The sequence below is a fragment of the Eumetopias jubatus genome, unplaced genomic scaffold, assembly GCF_037043125.1.
Source record: "Eumetopias jubatus isolate StellerSeaLion01/CBP00866 unplaced genomic scaffold, mEumJub1_p1.0 scaffold_7, whole genome shotgun sequence".
NCBI lineage: Eukaryota > Metazoa > Chordata > Mammalia > Carnivora > Otariidae > Eumetopias > Eumetopias jubatus.
In genome coordinates this window covers 36,012,996-36,027,843 of record NW_028274813.1, presented here as the reverse complement: position 1 = coordinate 36,027,843, position 14,848 = coordinate 36,012,996, and the positions used below count along the sequence as shown (strand labels likewise).

General features: G+C 44.0%; 1 protein-coding gene across 2 annotated transcripts in view; it reads left to right on the top strand.

Moving 5' to 3' along the window:
- The window catches only part of MTHFD1 (methylenetetrahydrofolate dehydrogenase, cyclohydrolase and formyltetrahydrofolate synthetase 1), a 61,535-nt gene extending 47,336 nt beyond the window's left edge, over positions 1-14,199 (top strand). For both annotated transcript variants that reach the window (XM_028115004.1, XM_028115078.2), the window contains 5 exons: positions 95-272; positions 9,848-9,955; positions 10,495-10,647; positions 12,603-12,697; positions 13,956-14,199. In XM_028115004.1, the coding sequence (XP_027970805.1) occupies positions 95-272; positions 9,848-9,955; positions 10,495-10,647; positions 12,603-12,692 (529 nt within the window). In that variant the 3' untranslated portion in view covers positions 12,693-12,697; positions 13,956-14,199. The remainder of the gene's footprint in view (positions 1-94; positions 273-9,847; positions 9,956-10,494; positions 10,648-12,602; positions 12,698-13,955) is intronic.
- The last annotated feature ends 649 nt before the right edge of the window (positions 14,200-14,848 follow it).

Genomic DNA, 14,848 nt, shown 5'->3' with positions numbered 1-14,848 from the left:
CAGTGACTAATTCACTAGAGTTCTCATGGCCAACACAAGACAGTGTCCTCTGCGAACATCCTCATTGCTTTAACACGAATCGCTGCCTTTCCAGGACAGATTCAGAGGCCGAGCTGGACCTTGTCAGCCGCCTTGCCAAAGATCATGGGGCTTTTGATGCAGTGAAATGCACGCACTGGGCAGAAGGGGGCAAGGGCGCCTTAGCCCTGGCTCAGGCCGTCCAGAGAGCAGCTCAGGCACCCAGCAGCTTCCAGCTCCTTTATGACCTCAAGGTGAGTTATTCTCTGTACGGAAAAAAACAAAACAAAACAAAACATGATGAGGTTTCTGTGTGGCTACCTCACTTTAGAACCTGTATTTAGCATCTTCAGCCCTGTGGGTTGGATTCCCACGTAGGTGAGTTACACCACCACAGCCAGGGCTATCAACCCCAGACAGCTGTCTTACCAACACACGTTGCTACTTACAGAGTGGCAGGTCCCCACGAGAACGCTCTGGGAGGTTGGCTTCCGGCCTCACTTTTGAAAAGACTCACAGTACATTCCCTTTGCTGGCAGGAGAAAGGGTTAAATGTAGGACCAGGAGTGTAAATCGCTACAGCCTTGAACCTGAGGTACCAGCCATGTTGTGGCAAATTGGCAAGGGGCTAGCTACACCAAGCTCAGAAGTTTTCTGACCACTTCCCAGTGACAGGGGAAAACCTCATGCTCCTCAGCTCACTTACTGGTTTGGGGTTGCTTCAAGTGCAGAGAAGCTCTCGGGTGCAAAGCCAGAGCACCCCACCAGGGCTTAGCATTCTTTCCATCACTGAGTAACTCTAAGAAGCACTGCTTATTCTGGGCTCTAGTAAAGTGAGTTTGGAGAGAGGTTGTTCTTACCGTAGGGTTGTATTCTGTTTTCAGTTCTCTGCCCATGCATTTCAGGATGTTGTTGGGCATTAAGTAAATATGCCCCCACAACAACTGGAAACTTCATTAGGAACACGGGACAGGTGTGGTATGTAATTGTGCTTATATTTTCCAGGCTGATTCTTGGCTTGGTTTCCAAAAGATAAGCATAGACTTTCAAAATCAGCCATAAAAAGGTAGAAGGAGGAAACCCCAGTATTCTTGAATTAACGTTCTCTTGTTTCTGTTTGCCGTTTGCAGATAAAATACACTGACATTTCGTTAACATTGTCCTATTGACGGTGACATTTTCTTATTGAGCTTTAGTTTTATAGACTGGTTTGAATATCTCTTCAACAAATCATATTTTTAGGAAATGCCATAAACACAAATCTGCTCCCAAATGCAATGAAAGCATTTATAGGTGCGCTCTCTAAGTCCCGCCCATGGTGCCTGAGTTAGGAACCCCAGTCCTGGAAGGCCAGCAGGAGGCCCCAAGGAAGTGGCGTCATGAGGACTTGATCTCTCATTTCTACTTGGAACTCTGCTCCGTTCTGACAAACAGGAGGCTGCCACTGTCTGTCTTGTTTAGCGTCTGTTGGTCTTCAGTCACCGACTTTGGCTTCAGAAGTTCTGAACGTGCCTTGGCATTTCTGAAGCCCGAGAGATAAGACGCACATGAAAGCAATCTCTGTTGCATCTTTATAAAACCATAGCTGAATAGACACTCTATTTTTGTCCATTATCCAAAGCCTCTTCCTAAATTATCACTGTTTAGCTCAGAAGGGATTTTTATCTTTATAGATTGTTGCTCCTTTCAGAAAACAGCATTCTCCCCATATGTCCTCTTGGCCTTACTTGCTGGGGAGCTTAGAGGCAGATATGTTGCCTGGTTTCAGTATTTTGCTCATCCAAGTAGCTTTCCTTCCCATTTCCCTTAGGCAGGCTCTCCTTATGCTGTTTGCTCTGCATCCTAGCGCCCCCTCCGAGCAGCACCATGGGGTGGAGACTCTCACTGGGCGGGACACTCCTCGCCTCTGTGCACTGTTTGCTTTGTAGCCTTCCACCGCACTCCCAGTGCTTGGTGATCACAGAAGTCACTGGGTTGGGTTTTTTTATTATGTAGATGATTTGTTTTTTATACTATTTCTAAGCAACAGCAATCCGCAATTTGTTGTGTTAAAAATAACATCTGCCTCTCCTATACAAACAGGAGGTTATTGGGTGGATATTGGTTGTCTTCTTTCATCAGTAGTATCCCAGGTCTGGTTTCATATCAGTCTGATCTCCACCATTGGAACATTTCTTTGTATTTATGAGGAAATAATTCTTGGGTGGTCAGTAGTATTGATGATGTACCTAAGGACGTCCTAAATACGCACACACACACATACACACACACACACACACACACACACTAACTTTACCTCTATGGGACAATTTCTACTTAGAATATCTGGAGCTTGGTATTTTTTTTTTATTATGTTATATTAATCACCATACATTACATCATTAGTTTTTGATGTAGTGGTCCATGATTCATTTTTTGCGTATAACACCCAGTGCTCCACACAGAACATGCCCTCTTTAAAACCCATCCCCAGGCCAACCCATCCCCCCACCCTCCTCCCCTCTAGAACCCTCAGTTTGTTTTTCAGAGTCCATAGTCTCTCATGGTTCGTCTCCCCCTCCGATTCCCCCCCTTCATTTTCCTCTTCCTACTATCTTTTTTTTTTTTTAACATATAATGTATTAATTGTTTCAGAGGTACAGGTCTGTGATTCAACAGTCTTACACAATTCACAGCGCTCACCATAGCACATACCCTCCCCAGTGTCTATCACCCAGCCACCCCATCCCTCCCACCCCAACCCCACTCCAGCAGCCCTCAGTTTGTTTCCTGAGATTAAGAATTCCTCATGTCAGTGAGGTCATATGATACATGTCTTTCTCTGATTGACTTATTTCGCTCAGCATAATACCCTCCAGGTCCATCCATGTCGTTGCAAATGGCAAGATCTCATTCCTTTTGATGGCTGCATAATATCCCATTGTATATATATACACCACATCTTCTTTATCCATTCATCTGTCAATGGACATCTTGGCTCTTTCCATAGTTTGGCTATTGTGGACATTGCTGATATAAACATCGGGGTGCACATACCCCTTCATATCACTACATTTGTATCTTTGGGGTAAATACCCAGTAGTGCAATTGCTGTGTCATATGGTAGCTCTATTTTCAACTGTTTGAGGAACTTCCATACTGTTTTCCAGAGTGGTTGCACCAGCTTGCATTCCCACCAACAGTGTAGGAGGGCCCCCCTTTCTCTGCATCCCCGCCAACATCTGCCGTTTCCTGACTTGTTAATTTTAGCCATTCTGACGGGTGTGAGGTGGTATCTCATTGAGGTTTTGATTTGGATTTCCCTGATGCCGAGCGATGTTGAGCACTTTTTCATGTGTCTGTTGGCCATTTGGATGTCTTCTTTGGAAAAATGTCTGTTCATGTCTTCTGCCCATTTCTTGATTGGAACATTTGTTCTTTGGGTGTTGAGTTTGATAAGTTCTTTATAGATTTTGGATACTAGCCCTTTATCTGATATGTCATTTGCAAATATCTTCTCCCATTCTGTCGGTTGTCTTTTGGTTTTGTGGACTGTTTCTTTTGCTGTGCAAAAGCTTTTTATCTTGATGAAGTCCCAATAGTTCATTTTTGCCCTTGCTTCCCTTGCCTCTGGCGATGTTTCTAGGAAGAAGTTGCTGCGGCTGGGGTCGAAGAGGTTGCTGCCTGTGTTCTCCTTTAGAATTTTGATGGACTCCTTTCTCACATTTAGATCTTTCAACCATTTTGAGTCTATTTTTGTGTGTGGTGTAAGGAAACGGTCCAGTTTCATTCTTCTGCATGTGGCTGTCCAGTTTTCCCAACACCATTTGTTGAAGAGACTCTTTTTTCCATTTGACATTCTTTCCTGCTTTGTCAAAGATTAGTTGACCATAGAGTTGAGGGTCCATTTCTGGGCTCTTTATTCTGTTCCATTGATCTGTGTGTCTGTCTTTGTGCCAGTACCATACTGTCTTTTTTTTTTTAATTTTCTTTATTTTTGAGAGAGAGAGAATGAGAGGGGAGAGGGTCAGAGGGAGAAGCAGACTCCCCGCTGAGCAGGGAGACTGACGCAGGACTCGATCCCGGGACTCCAGGATCATGACCCGAGCCGAAGGCAGTCGCTCAACCGACTGAGCCACCCAGGTGCCCAGTACCATACGTCTTGATGATGACAGCTTTGTGATGGAGCTTGAAGTCTGGAATTGTGATGCCACCAGCTTTGGTTTTCTTTTTCAACATTCCTCTGGCTATTCGGGGTCTTCTCTGGTTCCATACAAATTTTAGGATTATTTGTTCCATTTCTTTAAAAAAATTTGATGGTCTTTTGATAGGGATTGCATTAAATATGTAGACTGCTCTAGGTAGCATTGACATCTTCACAATATTTGTTCTTCAAATCCATGAGCATGGAACGTTTTTCCATTTGTTTGTGTCTTCCTCAATTTTTTCTGAGTACAGATTCTTTGCCTCTTTGGTTAGATTTATTCCTAGGTATCTTACGGTTTTGGGTGCAATTGTAAATGGGATCAACTCCTTAATTTCTCTTTCTTCTGTCTTGTTGGTGTATAGGAATGCCATTGATTTCTGTGCATTGATTTTATATCGTGCCACTTTACTGAATTCCTGTATGAGTTCTAACAGTTTTGGGGTGGAGTCTTTTGGGTTTTCCACATAAAGTATCATATCATCTGCAAAGAGTGAGAGTTTGACTTCTTCTTTGCCGATTCAGATGCTTTTTATTTCTTTTTGTTGTCTGATTACTGTGGCTAGGACTTCTAATACTATGTTGAATAGCAGTGGTGATAGTGGACATCCCTGCTGTGTTCCTGACCTTAGGGGGAAAGCTTTCAGTTTTTCCCCGTTGAGAATGATATTCACTCTGGGTTTGTCATAGATGGCTTTTATGATATTGAGGTATGTACCCTCTATCCCTATACTCTGAAGAGTTTTAATCAAGAAGGGATGATGTATTTTGTCAAATGCTTTTTCTGCATCTATTGAGAGGATCATATGGTTCTTGTTCTTCTTTTATTAATGTATTGTATCACATTGATTGATTTGCGGATGTTGAACCAACCTTGCAGCCCAGGAATAAATCCCACTTGGTCGTGGTGAATAGTCCTTTTAATGTACTGTTGGATCCTACTGGCTAGTATTTTGGTGAGAATTTTTGCATCCATGTTCATCAGGGTTATTGGTCTGTAATTCTCCTTTTTGATGGGGTCTTTGGTTTTGGGATCGAGGTAATGGTGGCCTCATAAAATGAGTTTGGAAGTTTTCCTTCCATTTCTATTTTTTGGAACAGTTTCAGAAGAATAGGTATTAATTCTTCTTTAAATGTTTGGTAGAATTCCCCTGGGAAGCCATCTCGCCCTGGGCTCTTGTTTGTTGGGAGATTTTTGATGACTGCTTCCATTTCCTTGGTGGTTATAGGTCTGTTCAGGTTTTCTATTACTTTCTGGTTCAGTTTTGGTAGTTGATACATCTCTGGGAATGCATCCGTTTCTTCCAGATTATCTAATTTGCTGGCATGTAGTTGCTCATAATATGTTCTTATAATTGTTTGTGTTTCTTTGGTGTTGGTTGTGATCGCTCCTCTTTCATTCATGATTTTATTTATTTGGGTCGTTTCTCTTTTCTTTTTGATAAGTCTCGCCGGGGGTTTATCCATCTTATTAATTCTTTCAAAGAATCAGCTCCTAATTTCGTTGATCTGTTCTGTTCTTTTGGTTTCTATTTCATTGATTTCTGCTCTGATCTTTATTATATTTCTTTTCTCCTGCTGGGTTTAGGTTTTATTTGCTGTTCTTTCTCCAGCTCCTTTAGGTGTAGGGTTAGGTTGTGTATTTGAGACCTTTTTTGTTTCTTGAGAAAGGCTTGTATTGCTATATACTTTCCTCCTAGAACTGCCTTTGCTTCATCTCAAAGATTTTGAACAGTTGTGTTTTCATTTTCATTGGTTTCCATGAATTTTTTTAATTCTTCTTTAATTTCCTGGTTGACCCATTCATTCTTTAGTAGAATGCTCTTTAGCCTCCATGTATTTGAGTTCTTTCCGACTTTCCTCTTGTGATTGAGTTCTAGTTTCAATGCATTGTGGTCTGAAAATATGCAGGGAATGATCCCAGTCTTTTGGTACCAGTTGAGACCTGATTTGTGACCTAGGATGTTATCTATTCTGGAGAATGTTCCATGGGCACTAGAGAAGAATGTGTATTCCATTGCTTTGGGATGGAATGTTCTGAATATATCTGTGAAGTCCATTTGGTCCAACTTGTCATTTAAAGTCTTTATTTCCTTGCTGATCTTTTGCTTAGATGATCTGTCCATTTCAGTGAGGAGGGTGTTAAAGTCCCCTACTCTTGTTGTATTGTTGTCAGTGTATTTCTTTGCTTTTGTTATTAATTGGTTTATATAATTGGCTGCTCCCATGTTCGGGGCATAGATATTTATAATTGTTAGATCTTCTTGTTGGAGAGACCCTTTAAGTAGGATATAGTGTCCTTCCTCATCTCTTACTATAGTCTTTGTTTTAAAATCTAATTTGTCTGATATAAGGATTGCCACCCCAGCTTTCTTTTGGTGTCCATTAGCATGGTAAATGGTTTTCCACCCCCTCACTTTCAATCTGGGGGTGTCTTTGGGTCTAAAATGAGTCTCTTGCAGACAGCATATTGATGGGTCTTGTTTTTTTATCCAGTCTGATACCCTGTGTCTTTTGATTGGGGCATTTGGCCCATTTACATTCAGGGTAACCTTTGAAAGATATGAATTTAGTGCCATTGTATTTCTTGTAAGGTGACTGTTACTGTATAGTGTCTGTGTTCCTTTCTGGTTACTTTTAGGCTCTCTCTTTGCTTAGAGGACCCCTGTCAATATTTCTTGTAGGGCTGGTTTCATGTTTGCAAATTCCTTTAGTTTTTGTTTGTCCTGGAAGTGTTTTATCTCTCCTTCTATTTTCAATGACAGCCTAGCTGGATATAGTATTTTTGGTTGCATATTTTTCTCATTTAGTGCTCTGAAGATATCATGCCAGTCCTTTCTGGCCTGCCAGGTCTCTGTGGATAGGTCTGTTGCCAATCTAATGTTTCTACCATTGTCGGTTACAGATCTCTTGTCCCGAGCTGCTTTCAGGATTTTCTCTTTGTCTCTGAGACTCGTAAGTTTTACTATTAGATGTCGGGGTGTTGACCTATTATTATTGATTTTGAGAGGGGTTCCCTGTGCCTCCTGGATTTTGATGCCTGTTTCCTTCCCCAAATTAGGGAAGTTCACTGCTATAATTTGTTCCAATATGCCTTCTGCCCCTCTCTCTCTTTCTTCTTCTTCTGGGATCCCAATTATTCTAATATTGTTTCGTCTTACGGTATCACTTATCTCTCGAATTCTGCCCTCGTGATCCAGTAGTTATTTATCTTTCTTTTTCTCAGCTTCTTTATTTTCCATCATTTGGTCTTCTATATCACTAATTCTCTCTTCTGCCTCATTTATCCTAGCAGTTAGAGCCTCCATTTTTTATTGCACCTCCTTAATAGCCTTTTGGATTTCGACTTGGTTAGATTTTAGTTCTTTTATTTCTCCTGAAAGGGTTTGGTTTCTCTAATATCTTCCATGCTTTTTTCAAGCCCAGCTAGTATCTTTATAATCATCATTCTGAACTCTAGTTCCGAGATCTTACTAATGTCCGTATTGATTAGGTCCCTGGCAGTTGGTACTGCCTCTTGTTCCTTTTTTGAGGTGATTTTTTTCGTCTTGTCATTTTGTCCAGAGGAGACTAGGTGAATGAGAGAACAAAATGCTAACAGCATAACAATGACCCCCCAAAAATATCCAGTAAACCAATCATTAGAGACCTGAAACTGGGGGAAAAGAAAGAGAAAGAAAGAAAAAAGATTTAAAAAAAAAGAATATGATCAAATATGATCAGGCTGGTGCATAGGTCAGTGCCACACACTAGAGTTTGGGCGTATTTTGGTCTGTTAGAAGAAACTGCCTCCCAAAATTTTAAAGAAAAGCTTATATATGTACAAAAATAAGGGTGAATACAATGAAGGGATAGAATATGACTGTAAAGATGAAAATTATAAAAGATTTTATAAAAGGAGTTGATAAGAAGTTGGTTGAAAAAAGAAAGAAGAGAAATTAAAAAAAAAAGGGGGGGAGAGAATGTGATCATGCAGGAGACTAGAACAAAGCCATACACTAGAGATTTAGGGTATATTTTGGTCTGTTAGAAGAAACTGTATCCCAAAATTTTAAAGAGAGAACAACTTATCTATTTACCAAAAATAAGGTTAACTACAATGAAGGGATAAAATATGACTCTGGGATTGATAAGATGTTGGTTGAAAAAGGGGAAAAGGAAAATAAAAAAAGAAAATTAAAAAAATGACCTTTGAAAGACTAAAGAATCATCGTAAAAAAGCCATGAATTCTATGTGCAGTATGCCCCTAGCGCTGGAGCTCTGCCGTTCTCATTGATCGGTAAACTTGGTCTGTTGCCGTGGTTCCCAAATGTCTTTGCCGGAGGCGGAATTGCCCCGCCCTTGTCGGGTCCGGGGTAAGTAATCTGCTCGGGTTTGCTCTCGGGAGCTTTTGTTCCCTGCAAGCTTTCCGGATAGCTTTGGAGGACGATAGTGAAAATGGCAACCTCCCAATCTCTGCCCTGGAGGAGCCGAGAACTCGGGGCCCCGCTCCTCAGTGCGCCCCCAGAGAAAAGCAGTCAATCACTCCTGTCTCCCCGTTCTCCAGCCGCACTCCGTGTTCACCTGGCCTGTGACCGAGCATTTCTGTCTCTGGCACCCGACGCCATGTGGAGTCTGCAAACCCAGCAGATCCCTGCGTTGCCCTCACAAGCTGCTCCTCCCGGGGGAGGGAGGGGAGTCTCCCCGGATCTGCCACTTGTTGGGTCCCTGCTGGAGGAGCAGTGTCCCGACTGTGCTGCGGATCACGGTTTATGGCAACCCTGAGCTGAGAGTCCAGTCCTCGGCTCCGTCTCTGCAGCCGGCTTCCCCGCTCCGATACCTGGGAGCTCTGCCGCACTCAGGCACCCCCGGTCTTTCTGTGACCCCAAGGGTCCTGAGACCACACTGTCCCAGTGAGGGTTCACCTCCCGCTTATCCATTGGAGCGACGTCCCTCAGCGAAGCAGACTCTAAAAGTTCCAATTTTGTGCTCTGCGGCTCTATCACTTGCCAGAAGTGGCCGACAGAGGCCCCCTCCCCCGCCATCTATCTTCCGAATATCGCCTCGGATTCACTTCTCCGCACGTCCTGCCTTCCAGAAAGTGGTCACTTTTCTGTTCAGAGAGTTGCTGCTATTCTTTTCTTCGATCTTCTGTTGAGTTCCTAGGTGTTCAGAGTGGTTTGATCCCTATCCAACTGAATTCCTGAGACCAGACGGAATTTAGGTCTCTTACTCCTCCGCCATCTTACTCCTCCCCCAATCTGGAGCTTGGTATTAAAAGAAAATGTTTCTAATATAAATATACCTCAAACTATCTGCGTATCTATTTGTGTATGTAGGGATGCCTGGGTGGCTCAGTCGGTTAAGCCTCTGCCTTCGGCTCAGGTCATGATCCCGGGGTCCTGGGATTGAGCCCCTCAGCCTGCTTCTCCTCTCCCTCTGCCTGCTGCTTCCCCTGCTTGTGTGCGCGTGCTCTCTTTCTCTCTCTGACAAATAAAATCTTTAAAAATGCGTGTGTGTGTGTGTGTGTGTGTGTGTGTGTGTGTGTGTGTGTGTAAAAGCATCTTCTCACCCTCTTCGGAACTCTGACCTGTAACGTGGCCCTGTCCCAGTTCAGCATCATGTGCACCCAGTCATGGATACCCCTTCTTTCTGCTGTGTATTAGCTCCCGATTGAGGATAAAATCAGGATCATTGCACAGAAGATCTATGGGGCTGATGACATTGAACTGCTTCCTGAAGCTCAACACAAAGCTGAAGTCTACACAAAACAGGTAGATATTTGGTTGTTCTGTCACTTCTTTACAGAGCAGCCTGGGAGCAGAGCTCCCGAGTTCTCCCAGCCCTGCGGGGTGCCCACTGCCTCGCTTTTCTGGATGTTAGCCCTCTCCCCTCTGAACACTGTGTTTGGATGAGGTGGTCCAGGCCATTATCTGCCCAGGGGTGGTATATGAATGTGTGGAAAAGCCATGAAAAATAGGGAGTGTCTTCCTCAAATATTAAGAGCCTGCTTTCAGTTGTCTTCTCGTGTCTGCTCCAAGCTACCATCTTTAATTGGTTATGTAGATGAAAATACAATACTCACTTTTGGAATATGGTTGTGGGTACTTGCCTCTCTCACCCAACAGAGATTCTTTTTTTTTTTTTTTTTGGATCTCTAATAACTAAGCTCGGGGTCAGTGAGGTCCAGGTGGGTATAAAGGGAATTGGATGTTTTAAATAAATGGAAGAATCGGTATCATCACAGTGCCCAGGTGTGCTTTGTTGCACTGTCAGCCTTTCATTGGTCCTGCTTCTTCCCTTCTCTCCTCAGGGCTTTGGGGACCTGCCCATCTGCATGGCCAAAACACACTTGTCCTTGTCTCATAACCCAGAGCAAAAAGGTGTGCCCACAGGCTTTGTCCTGCCCATCCGTGACATCCGCGCCAGCGTCGGGGCTGGTTTTCTGTACCCCTTGGTAGGGACGGTAAGTGAGTGCTACAGGCGGAAAGCGGGCTGGTTTATCAGGGCTTCGCATCTGAGATCGGCCACCAAAGCCGCCGGGCAAACCCTAGCAGAGCAGAGCTTGCTGAGCAGCAAGCTGGCGTCAGGCCCGTAAGGACTAGTCCTCCGGCTGTGGACCATCCGGGTGTCGGTTCAAGGATGAAGCCATGACTGCTTGTCACAAATAACAGTTCTGCTTCCCAGGGGCAGTATGACCTTGACTGAATCTGGGACAGGCCTCATCGATCATCTGCGATAGTGCTAACATATAATCACAACTGACATTCACTGGACGCCTTTCACAGATGAACTCAGTCCTGCCAAGCATCCTTTGAAGTAGAGACAGAGGCTCTCCCTGTCCCGGGTCTTCTTGACAGGCCTGGAGCTTAGGCCTGAAACTCACTGGGAATTCATTGTTTCTGAATAAAGAAAATGCCCTTAAAATGCAAATGAATCCTGTAGATGTGAAAAGTGAGGTCGCCTATTTCCACTTCAAGACGCATTCATTATCAGATGCTTCTTTATCTTAGGAATCGTATGCATATGGAAAGAGGAGCTGACCGTCCCAGGTTAACAGCTTCCCTGTGCCTGGCTTACCCCCTTTGACACCCCCTTTGATCTGCCAGGTGTCCTACACCTGCAGCTTGTCCTTACCTGCAGTACAAGACTGACCTGTCAAACAGCCAATTCACCATGAAAATGAATCCAATAGATCTCCTAATGGAGCTACGTCCCTCTTTCGGGATTGTAAGAAAGTGGTAGGAAGTGGTATTATAGAGTCAAAAATATGTAACGTGAAAGCCACATACAGTTTTCACTGCTGGTTCTGGCCTTGGGCAAGTTATTAACGGTGTGTGCCCTGCTCCCCTCAGCTCTCAGCATGGGGCAATATCATCATGGAACAACAGTGGCCAGACAAGTGCCAGTGTTTCCAGGGGTTGGGGGGGTGGGAATCCTCTTTGGGAAAGAGTAAAAATACTGAAAATCTGAATCACTGTTTTGGGAACCATCTTTAGAGTTTTCTACACCATGCACATCTGTGTCTGTATCAGTGGGCACACGCTCAGTATCTTTAACGTCATCTTCAGGCTTCTCTGCTAAGTCTCAGGAACAGTCCCTTCCTTTTCCCCCTTGTTCCCACAGCCAGCAGTTGCTTACAGAGTTCACGAATAGAGACTAATATCAGATCCCTGTAGAATGTTCTGGTTATACTTAAGTTGTAGAAGTTGAGCTTAAATTCTCCTGTCTGGATCTGATTGGGAACTTGTATGTATTAGTTTTACAAGACATTGTTAAGGTGAAAGTGTACTGAGCTTTTACTTACAAGCCTTATGGATCTGCAGCTAAGTAGATATTTGTCAAAGCCCAGTCTTGAGAAAAGAAGTTAAGTACAAATGTAATCTATGGCATTACAAGCTCAGTTTTAGAAGGCCAAACTGGACCAGTCAGAATAGTGGTTATAAAGCTATCTAGACTTTGTACAGAAATGTCTTGTCCCAAGTTAAAGGACGCTAATTTCTAATGTCTTCCTGAAGCAAAATAATACAGGCATTGATGCAAGACTCATTAAAACAAAATTAAAAAGCAAACAAGCCCTGTACCTCCTTTTGGTCTTGTGAGAGGGGAGGAGGTGACTCCTCAGCCTCCCAGCCCCTCTCCTAGACCATGAAGGTGGAAGGACCTCCTCCTGCTTCTTGTTACAACTGTCAGTGTGGAAGACGGCCGTGAAGCCTGGCATTTGGCGTGCTGAAGGACACGAGGGTTTCTCTTTGGGTCATAACAGGATCAATGACTTGGTTTTCAGTGTGTAACAAGAAGAGTACCAATTTATTTACAATTGTGAAATAATATTCTGTTTTTGTGCCTCAAGCTTTTTATCTGAAGGGAAGGTGGAAACAAAGATCACTTTTATTTTTCATGCTATTTCACATCTCCTAGATGAGCACGATGCCTGGACTGCCCACACGGCCCTGTTTCTATGATATTGATTTGGACCCTGAAACTGAACAGGTGAATGGGTTGTTCTAAAACAGGTGAGTTGTTACTGGTAAGAGTTTTGCTTTTTTCCTTTGAGGTACATTTATGAACTATGGGATTCCAGCAAAAGCTCTGAAAATGCAAAATCGAATGCTTTCAAAACTTTTCTTTCCAAACATCATTGAGGGGAGAGTTGGCAGTAACCAATGAAGGAAATATTCCAGTTTTGGAAGAAGAGCATGGCTTGTCACGGAGCAGTGTAGGGGAGAAAGCTGCCGTCTAGTGAACTCTGGAGGGACTGCCACGGAGGCTGGGCTAAGGGTCTGTGTACTTTGAGTAGATAGCAGGCAGGAGTTGAGTAAATGTCCCTTAAAGTAGAAAAGAAAAGGAAGCAGGACCAGTCCAGGAATACTTGGGATCTTAAGGGAAAGGTCCCCAAGTACTCATCACAATGAACAAGCCTTCCCTAGACACATCCAGTTGAAATTTCAAAAACATTAAAAATGTAATCCTAAAAAGTCATCTCCAGAAAAGAAAAAAATGGCTTGTCTATGAGGAAATGGGAATTAGAGTGAACATCTGTCTTCTTGTCAGAGTAAGGGGCTTTTTGACAATGGAGGAACCTCGGGCTGACTTTGCACCTGCACTTAACACCCACCAGATCTATCCAGAGGCTTTCAGACATGTGCAGGTTTGCCGCCCCACCTCCCTTCCTAGGAAGGTATTTAGAAGTGTCCTCCGGCAAGATGGGGAATCAACCAAGAAAAAGGAAGATATGGTTTTCAGGAAACTGAATCCTGATCTGGGCAGTCATGAAGGAGAATCCTGACAGCTGCAAGGGACCTAGAGTTACAAGTCTAGGAGGGAGGAATTGAGAACCGCTAGAAAAGACAAGGGTATCAAAGGGCAGTAATGCAAAACTGAAGCTCTCACATTGTTTACCAAAGTAAAGGTCCAGGTGGAAGCAAACTAGTCCTCTTCTGAGCAACCATAGGATGGCTGCTTACAGGGAAGAGACTGTGTGCTTGCTGCCCGGGAACACCGTTCTTCCTTTAGGAGGGCTTCTGTGACGCTGGGAGTGTCCTTCTGGCTCAGGCCTGGCCTGGCCTCGGACAGTCTTCACATAGCCAGGATGCAAGTGCCGCGTGTTGTTTTCAGGCCTGCAGGCCAGCCCGACAGAGGTGGTCATGGAAAGGTTGGAAACAGCGGCTTTGGCAGCGCCAGAGGGGAGTGCTGTGGCGGGGCAGGGGAGAGGCGAGGTTTCAGCTCTTCGAGGAACATTTACTTTTCTTTTCTTTTTCCTTCTCCTTCTAGATTGCCCCTCTTCAAGAAGCTGCTCCAAATACTTGGCCGGCGTCCATTCAGGCTGACTGAAGTGTGGGGAAGTCGAGAGAAGTCAGCCCCTGCCTTGAAGATCTTAGGCAGTCAAGGGCAGGCGTTTCCCCAGTAGCTTTCCTTTGGTCTTAATTCCCACCATCGTGTATAAATTAACATAAATCATGCACAAGTCTGCTTACTTTACTGAAGTTGCACAGAATAAAAGGAAATGATTTTGCGATCTGGATGTTTAAATATAAATTCTAGCATTCACAGACGGTGCTGCAGTATCTCTGCCATCCTGTGAGAGCCCATTTTGCTGGCAGAGCCCAGGGCCGGAGACGCAAGTTCCAAGACCTACTTTATGACACTGTCATGTTTAAAGGGGTAAATGGCGCATGCTTGCAGATTTCTGGGAGGACACATCATCAGGAAACCTTCTGATAGGGTTGAGGGGGAAGTAGGGTACAGAGAATGTGCCTTTTTATCATACACCTTTCTATATTATTCCTTTTTTTTTTTTCAACCTGGGAAAGGATTGCTCATACAGGTTTTGCCCTGAACTTCCTTGGAATGTCCATTTCTGTCACATCCTTAGCACCATTCATTTTTTTTTTTTTTTAAAGATTTTATTTATTTATTCATGAGAGACAGAGAGAGGGAGAGAGAGAGAGAAGCAGAGGGAGAAGCAGGCTCCCAAGGAGCAGGGAGCCCGATGCGGGACTCGATCCCAGGACCCCGGGATCACGACCCGAGCCGAAGGCAGACGCTTAACCATCTGAGCCACCCAGGCGCCCAGCACCATTCATTTTTAAGTTCTCAGGAAAGATGGTCATAAAGCACTGACTATAGGCAAACCCTATCTGGTCTGTTGGTTTAGCAAATATTTA